At 39.7% G+C, this 9,689-nt stretch overlaps 1 protein-coding gene across 1 annotated transcript in view; it reads left to right on the top strand.

Moving 5' to 3' along the window:
- Myo1d (myosin ID) overlaps positions 1 to 9,689 on the top strand; it is a 269,339-nt gene that overhangs the window by 136,945 nt on the left and 122,705 nt on the right. Inside the window, exon 17 of the mRNA XM_023719899.1 lies at positions 312 to 425. Coding sequence (XP_023575667.1) covers positions 312 to 425 — 114 coding nt within the window. The remainder of the gene's footprint in view (positions 1 to 311; positions 426 to 9,689) is intronic.

Genomic DNA, 9,689 nt, shown 5'->3' with positions numbered 1-9,689 from the left:
CTTTGCCAAGCTAGTTCCAAGTAGGTGCTTTAGACCACTGAGCCATCTCTCCAGCCCCTCAGCTTCTTCTTATAACCAAGTACTTTATATCATTGCTTTGTGTGTATGGATTGTCTTCTAATTATTAAATTCTGTTAGTTCTTTGTATATCCTAGATACAAGACCCTTATCAGATAAATGATTTACATTTATCTGTGTATTAAGGAATTTGTCTCCAGAATCAGCCACCTCCACCCTCCAGATGTTTCCACATGATAACTTGATTTCGTTCTTGATGAGATGCTATATTTTATTGGTTTGCTTTCTTACAGGTGAATCGATTTAGTAAGGTGGAAGACCGAGCAATTTTTGTCACTGACCGTCACCTGTATAAAATGGATCCTACTAAACAATACAAGGTGATGAAGACTATCCCCCTGTACAACGTGAGTACTCTGTGCTTCTCTTCCCACGGCAGATTCTTAATGTGGCACTCATGGGCCAGCAGTGGGCCGAGACTAACCACAAGAGTCTTCAGGTCTTTCTAGAACCCATTCACTCCTGACCCTGCTCACCAATCTCATTTCATGCAGATACACAGTTTCTTAGCAGAAGGATTCAAAGTTTCTAATAGGTTAATGAAAACATTTTTTAAAACAAATATGGGAAAAATATGGATTCTACATGGTCTTTATTCCTAATAATATTTGCTGCTTAGTTTTGCTAATGTATAATATGTTTTCTTTTCTTTTTTGTGCGGAACCGGGGATTGAACTCAAGCCCTTGAGCTTGCCAGGGAAGCACTTACTCCACTGAGCCATCTCCCTGGCCCTTCATATTTATTTACATAAGATTTGTTTTCTTGGAAATGGAATCAGATAGAAAAATGATACAGAATTTTATGTGAAAACATTGCTGATCTTTTAAATTTAAAATGCATATGACTTCCGGAAGTTCTTTTCGGCAATATATTATACTTATATTCACTCGTGGTGTGATGTGCAGTCTGAATCTACTCTGTTGTCCACTGTATCCTTAAGGTCCTCTAATTCTGTAGGGTCGTTTTATTTGCAATATGAAATGTGAGTATCTTCTTGAGCCTCGATTTAAATTTTTCTTCTGTATAACCATGTCTGCTTTATAAGTGAGACATGGGCAACACAGAGACTCGCAACGCTATTCTGATTCTTTAGAAAGATCCTCCTAGATCTTTTTATTTATCAGGTAATTTTTTCTGTTAGTCCTTAAAGAAAGAAGTCTGTCTGATACTAGGATCTGTAAGGAGCAGTATTTAGAGATTATTGTAAACCCTTGTGGTTGCTATAAAAATGAATAGGAAACATTGTTTTGTGCTTTGCTGCACCAGAGGTCCTTTTTGTTGTAAGGAACAGAGATGGCAGACTGTACCTGGCTGTACAGAATGGTTCAGATTGCCCAGATTGCCCGGGGAGATGGCTCAGTGGAATAAGCGCTTCCCTGGCAAGCGAGTTCAATCCTTGGTTCCACCAAAAAAAAAAAAAAAAAATTGCCCAGATTATGGAGCTAGATTCCTTTTTCATTTTGACTGGTTTATACTTACATTGCTTTCAGTCATCATCACTAATGACAATAATATTGTATCATATTAATGATGTCACAAAAATTAGCAGTACCTAATTGCCGTAGTAAATGGGAACATCATATGGACAAAACATATTGTTAAAGATGTTCTGTGTTTTACTCTAGTCCTTTATATTCTAGCACTATTTTTACATACCCGCCTAATTTCCAACAGCCAGTATTTTTATTAAAACATGATCTTTTAACAAAAAGATCAGCCAGGCATGGTGGTGCATACCTGTAATTCCAACAATCTGAGAGGCTGAGGCAGGAGAACCGCAAGTCTCTGGGCAACACAAAGCCTAGCAAGATCCTGTTTCAAAAAGTAAAAAAATACTTTCAGCCAGACCCCACTGTCACGCACAGAAGGTTGACAGTGCTTAGGCATGAGTGAGTCATGGGTGTGAGGTATAAATATCCAGGACCACCATTCCACAGCCAAGATAATTCCCCAAAGTTTCCCTGAAGGAACCAGGTGTAGTTGCCCCAGCATGGCTTCCTCTGCTCTCCCTCGCCAGAGCCCCTGCACCTCCAAATGGGTTGTGTACACTCATCAGCCTTGGCCACAGGGTTTGCTAACTTCAGAAGAATCTACCCTCCAGGACAGGCAGGTTGGATGGGAAGGAGACTTCAAATGTATAAAGTGAAGCAAATATGGCAAAATACGAAGTCTTGAGGAAAAGGCTGTGGATATTTATTGTATTACTTCTGTGCCCTTCTGTAAGGTTTAAATATTTTTGAAATTAAGAACAAACTTTAAGACAAGGAACCTTTGTTTAAAAAAAGTGAAAAAAATTTGAACACAAGTTTAACTGTGCTGACTTGTGCATAACTTATAAGAATGCATTCCATAAATAATCAGAATTCTAATACTATAGAGTGGGAAAGAATTCAGCACTGAAGATTAAAATTTAAAAGTGGATCACTATACAGTTGCAAGCAGAAATTATGAGTCTAGAGGGAAAATAAGAAAGGTTTATTCAAGAACATCCACAGTTAAATGATGGGGACAGGAATCTCTGAAGGAAGTGGAATAAAAAGCAAATCTCTTTATGGTTCTCTATTTTCTCATATCTCTTTCAGTGTGCTAAGTGAGCTTTAATTTCCCTTCAAATCCATAAGGTTATGAGTTATTCTAGGAAAGCAAAGAGCCATGAGAACACCATGTTTAGAGCTAGATTGGAAAGTTTTCAGAAATAAAGAGTTGTCAATTAAAAAAAAAAAAAAACAGCTGCGGGATCTCCAGCTCACTCTTCTCTCTCCCCTTTGGTGTAGCTCCTTTCCTGCTGTCACTAGGCCCTGTGGCATCAAGGAACAGCCTGCACATATTATCCTCAGTGATGCTTTGTTTGTAATAAGAATGTGTGTGGCAGTAAGGAAGAGGAATCTCAGGGAAACCTAACCAGTGCTGCCATCTGAGGCAGACCTGTGGGACTCGGTGATCCTACAGCCCTTTGGCTGGACAGTTACACTTCTGCCTCTTTCAGTCCCTACTTCTCTTTGTGTCTTCTTATTGACAGTCAGCTCTTTCTTGCCAGATATTGTGGTCAGCTCCAGCCCAGGTCAGAATCAGCCACCCCAACAAGTTAGTCACATTCTATCCTGCAGTAACATACTGTGTAGTATTCTCAGATGAGGCCTCTCCATAGCAACCGATTCTGCACGATCTCTATACTTTGTTCCTTGTCAAACACTTGAAAAATCTATGTATAGCCTTTCCTGATTTTTTCAGAGATAACATGGATAATTCTTATAATTCATGTTGGGCACAATTGATCTTTTCCCTTCATTGTTTTGTTTTGTTTTGTTTTTAATGCTAAGGATTAAACTCAGGACCTTGGGTTTGCCAAGCAATTGCTCTACCACTGAGCTACATCCCTAGCCCTTTTTTCAAATTTAGTTAGTTAGTTAATTAGTTGGTATTGGGCCCGTCTATGCAGCTTGGGCTTATAGTGATCCTTGTGTCTCAGCTTCCTCAGTGCTAGAATTATAGGTGTACACCACCATGCCCAGTTTTCAGCTGGCATGGTGCAATATTGGGAATTGAATTTGGGTCCTTGTGTATGCCAGGAAGGTGCTTAGACCACAGAGCTATCTGCCCAGCCACCATCCTTTTTTTATTTTGAGACAGGATCTCACTAAATTGCCCATGCTGGGTTTGAATTTGTAATCCTCCTGCCTCAGCCTCCCAAGTATCTGGGATTATAGGCATGTGTACCACTGCACCTGGTATTAATATTTTTGCTGTTGTTCCATGGCCCTTGGCACATTGGAACTTCAGTGACAGTTATGCTGAAAATTAGGTCATGCCAGTAGATTTTCTTGTGGGAAGGATCCCTGAGAGAGAAATGTGTTCCATAGGTCAGTTTCATCAGGCATTCTGTTGCCAGGATACCAGTCTTTGTCAAGCAGGTCCTAAAATTTTATTCATGAATTTCAGTGTGGATAGTTCTATTTCCTTGACGGGCTGCAGCCAGGCAATATAGGACTGATGTTTGTTGCTTTACTAATGCACCATAAAAATACCCAACCACTCCCTCTGTACTGTGTCCCCTAACTCAGTGCACTTGTATAAATCAGCAACAGCTAAGTGCCTCAGCAGCTAAGCTGCTCAGCACTGATGGACACATCAGCTGTTCCCCAGCAGGTCACCAGCAGGAGAGTAAGTGCATCAGGCACACAAACAGTGGCCTTCCCACCCCTCCTGCTGAGGGAGAGAGCCTTTGCTCCTCCCTAAGGTGCTACCACCAACTGCACGCCCTCTGACTTATTCCTGGTGTTCATTTCTCTCTGTTAGATCTTGAGTTACAATGAAGAAATTTAAGGGACTTCAACAGAAGGTGAGAAGGAGTGTATTAGGTTATAACTTTCAGGGAATCACCTTAATTTGATATTTTAGGCAGCTATACACCATGATCTGACCACACAATACATAACCCATGCAATTGAAGTAATTACTGAGTATTCATTATATGGTAGCCATATAGGTGTTCAGAACACTAAAGTATCAAAACAGTCTCAGTTCCGTCCTCAAGGAATTGCTATTCAAGTGGGAAAAAGCAAATATATGTATATGCATATGTATATATGTATGTATATGCAGGTATAACGTGTATCTTATAGTCCATAGAAGGTGTGAGGGGGAGAAAAGTAAAATCAGGAGGAAAAAATAGAGGACATGAGAGTTATTATAATTTTAAATATGGTGGCCAGGCCTTCCTGAGAAGTTGCCATTTAAGCAAAAGCTTGAAAGAGTTAAGAAATGAACCCCTATGTTTACTTGGAAGAAAGTATTTTAGGCAGAAGAACACCACTGTTTCCTTGAGCAGAGAGGAAGAAGCTTCCCCAGGGCTGGAAATGTTTAATAGCTTGATCTATGTAAACATTCATCAAGCTGTTTACTTAAGATCAGTGTGCTCTACTGTGTGCATGTCACACCTCAATTAAAAGGGCAGGCAGAGGAGAGGAAAAAGAAGACCGGAAGCTGGTGATAAGGAGGAATGTCAGTCAGAGAGGAAAGTAAAGTCTCTAAGATAAACGGTCATTCAAGCCTGAGGAGGTCTCCACATACCTGAAGACAATAGCATGTGAAGCCGTATGCCCAGTACAGGGGACATTATAGCAATGTTGGTCCCACAGCTTGGCTAAAGAAAACTACACCTCATGTCCTCTGTTGGGAGAAGCAGCGCTCAGCTGTTCCTCAAGGGAAAGAAAGACACTAACTACAGCAGGGTAGATAATTGTTTTAGGGGAATCCGGTCTGCTCCTGTTGTTGTTATGTCGCTCTCTCTGTTCCTAATATTGATGATATTTGAGATTTGTTAATTTTTCATCTCTTGTAAGATCAGCCTTGCTAATGGCCTGTTACTTTATTAGTCTGGTTATCTTTTCTTTCACCTGTGTTTTTATTTTTTTCTTCATTCTTTAGGTTGTTCCTTTTCTAGCTCTCAAGGCTGAAACTGAACTTCATGTCATAGGTTATACTAACCTTGTTGCTTAGGTCTAATTATTTTGACATCTTCATTGTGAGTCCTCTTTATGCTTTGAGTTGTTTGGTAGTATTTTTTAATTACTACATAGGTGCTAATTCATAGTTGTGTGCATGTGTTAGTGTGTGTGTTGTGTGTGTGTGTTCCATGTAGGAGAGACCACCTTTTCCCCAGAGCTCATCAGCCCCACTTGCCATAAATCAAGTGCCCTTGTGTCTTTCTGGTTGCTTTGCTGTGCTCTGTCAGTCTACTGGCTCTCATTGTGCCAATTTGTATTTTAACTACTGTTAGACAAGATTTTAACCGCACCAGCCCCCCGCCTCCCGGGACATGCTGAACCTCAACAGAGTCTGGGCATGGTGGTGCACGCCTATAATCCCAGCACTGGCGAGGCTGAAAACAGGAGGATCATCACGAGTCAGATCTGTGTAATGAGACCCTGTACCAAATACACAAATGAAAAAAAAAAAAAGATTTTATGGACTCTTAAAAATTTCCAGAAACCCTCCTTTCAAATGTCCAGGCCCTCTCCTTTCAAATTTACCACCTCTTACGTTCTTCACGCACCCTTATTCACCACCTCATGTAAGAGGAGAGCAAGGCAAGGAGAATGAAGGGGAATCTCACGCCCCGCCCCTGTCGTCTTCTCTCCCTGTCTCTCTCATTAACCCAGGGGCTTATCCATTGACACATGCTAAGTAAGCACTTGTTTGTCACAAGCCAAATGGCTTTAGGAGTCAGGTACAGAAATAAATTAAGCACTTACCCCTTAGGCAGCCACACTCCACTCCAGCCAATGTGGCCACACCTGAGTATAGTACACCCAAGCTGTGGGTTGCTTGGAAAGTTTGTATTTTACATAAAGTCTCCTGGTTGTTAAATGTTAAGAACTAACTTTAAAAGATCATGCAAACTGAAACAGAACATATCTCTAGGCCACACTGACCCCTGGCCACCAGTTTACTCTTATTAAAAGTGGTCTTGGTCATGTGTGATTTGAAATGAGCTATAAGCAGGCTTCTTGGCCTCCTCCATACCAAACTTTATAAAAGTAGTGTTATATTTATTCTGGAGTTTGTGTTGCAAAGGCAAGCACTAACCATTTTTCACTTACAGAGCTATGACTAGATGCTGGCTTTAGAATACATTTTCCTTTCCAATTAGCAAGAAAAGCAAAGAATATAATGGAAATCCTTGATATGAGTGTCATCCTAACTTGAAATCATTCTGTTCCCTCAGAGTTTGCTGCTAATTCTAATCCTCTTTGAATTATGAAATCTTTTGAAATATACAGAGAAGTTCAAACAATAGCATAATTGACCATGTACCCACCTGGATTCAGTGTGTTTATTTTTTACCATGTTTATTTTATTTCTCTCGTAACACTTCACCTCTGAAATACTCATGTGTGTACCTCCCAAGAATAAGAGCAGTCTCCTTCATAATCACAGTACTGTGAGGGGGTTCTGAGGTGCTATATTCTTCCCGGGACCTTTTCTAACCTCTTTTTCTAAACAAAGACTTGGACAAGAATCAGAGGGAGACAGTTTGTATTCACCAAGCTAAGAAAAGAAGGCAAAGAAGTGTTCTGAAAAGAAGTGCTCTGCAGTGTGCAGGCCGGTAAAGCAGGAAAGAAAACATGCTCAGCACACAAAGCGGGCCTCTGCTAGAAAGAAGACATTCTGATGTCAGATCAAGGCCAGACTCTCAGAAACCTACCTGATCTTGTTCCAGAAGAACTGAAGATAGTGCTTTCTGTTTGGTACCAGGTGCAGGGCTTCTGTGCTTGTCCAGCATCTCTCTGATTGACAGGCCATGCCCACTTGTCCAGCTGCTTTGCCACAACCTAATCCCCTGCCTCAATTTCATTTTGGTTGGTTGGTTGGTTTTTATTGTACCAGGGATTGATGACAGGGCCTTTGCACTCAATTGCATTACCCAGCCCTTTTGTTAGTTTTTATTTTGAGATGGGGTTTTGCCAAGTCATCCAAGCTGGGCTCAAACTTGCAACAGTCCTGCCTCAGCTTCCCAGAGTGTTGACATTGCAGGCTTGATACCACTATACCCAGCCATAATAGCACTTTCTAATATTTAAAAAAATTAACATTTCCACGATACCAGCTAATGTTCAATATGTATTCAGATCTCAACAGTTGTTCAAAGATTGCCATTTAAAGTCATTTTTTTTAAAAATTGTTTCAAGGTTCACATTTTAAAGAGTGAAATTATTCCATGACATAACATATGGAATTTATATTTGGAATTGGTTTCTTCTCATATAGAACCAAACCTTCACACACTTACACTCCCTTTTTTACCATTATATTGACTTTTCAGATAGCTTTGTTGAGATATAATTTATCACTCTGTTCCCCACAATCTATGTGTTGAAGCTAGCCCCCAATACCTACCTCTGCTGGTCCCAGGCCTTTTTAAAATTTTATTTTGAGGGGCCAGGGAGATGGCTCAGTGGAAGAAGTGCTTCCCTGGCAAGTGCAAGGGTCTGAGTTCAATCCCTGGTTCCGCCAAAAAAATAAAAAAATAAAAAATAAAATTGTACTCTAAGACAGAGCCTTGCTAAGTTACCCAGGCTGGCCTCAAACTTGGAATCCTCCTATTTCAGCCTCTGAAGGAGCTGGAATTACAGCTGTGTACCATCGCACCCAGCTGACTTTATACTTTGAGTTATAATCTAATTATAACTGCCTTATTTTGTTGTACAGGTTGTTTCTGTTTGGGACACTGGAAGTCTTTAAATTGAATCCTGTGCTTTTAATCATGTCTGTGTATGTGGTTGTTTTTCTTTGTGTGTTGAGTACCTTTATCTTTCTGATGTTACAAAATGCCCCAGATTCATGTTTCCTGCTATATTCTAAAATCAGCCATTTCTTCTAGAACCCCAGGTTCCTTTGTCTTAGAAACCCAGATCTGAGCACTATGCCTGTTGCTTCTGGGGTTTCATTTCTTTTAGGTCCTCTCAGCTGGAAAGACAGAAAAATATATGCATAAACTTACCTCTGTACCCTTGCAAATGTATAAATATGTTAGATATGGTCATCTGCATCTATGTAAACAAGAGTTTCTATTGATTTCCCCAACTGTACTCCATTATCACATGGCTCATCCTGGCCTCCTCTGTTGCTTTTTTTTTTTTTTTTTTTTTTTTTTTTTTTCTTTAGTCTTTTTTTCTTATTGGTTACTTTTTTTTTTTTCAGGGAGGGGATCAAGAATCAAACTCGGGACCTTGTGCTTGCCAGGCAGGTGCTGTGCCACTGAGCTATATGCCCAGACCTTTATTGGTACATTTTAGATATACATAATGACCCCAACATGGTGGCACAGTGAAGATGTTTGAATCCTTTGTCAAAGATAAGATAGCTGAGTGTCTTTGGAGTTGTTTCTGCATCTTTTAATCTGTTCCATTGATCCTTGGGTCAGTTTTCTTGCCATTACCATGCTGTTTTTACTACCATATCTTTGTAATATAATTTCAAGTCAGGGATTGTGATTTCCCCCAGCCTTGCTGTTGTTACCCAGGATTACCTTTGATATGCTAGGTCCCTTCTGGTTCCAAAGGAATTTTAGGATTGTTTTCTCTAATTCTGTGAGATACACTGTTCATATTTTGATCAGGATAACATTAAATCTGTATATCACAGTTTTGAAAATATGACCATTTTCACTGTATTGGTTCCCCCTCCTCAAGAACAAGGGATATCTTTCCATTTCTGATATCCTCTTCAATCTTCTTTTCATAGTACTGTAGTTTTCAGTGTAAAGGTCTTACTTCTTTTGTTAAATTGATTCCTAAGTAGTTCATTTTGAGGGATGCTGTTGCTATGCTAATTTCTTTCTCATTAAGTTTGCTGCTTGTGTATAGGAATACTATTGATTTTTGAGTATTAATCTTGTATCGAGCTATACTACTAAATTTGGTTATTAAATCTAGAAGTCTTTTGGAGTTTTGGGGGTCTTCTATGTAGACTATCATGTCACCTCCAAATGATTTAACTTCTTCCTTTCCTATCCTTATTCCTTTTATTTCTTTCTCTTGCCTAATTGCTTATGTTTCCAAAAACAAATTAAGTCTCTTTTTCTTCTTCTTCCTTTTTTTTTTTTTTT

This window comes from Octodon degus, unplaced genomic scaffold, assembly GCF_000260255.1.
Source record: "Octodon degus isolate 3935 unplaced genomic scaffold, OctDeg1.0 scaffold00072, whole genome shotgun sequence".
NCBI classification, from domain to species: domain Eukaryota; kingdom Metazoa; phylum Chordata; class Mammalia; order Rodentia; family Octodontidae; genus Octodon; species Octodon degus.
This window is presented reverse-complemented; position numbering and strand designations above follow the sequence as displayed.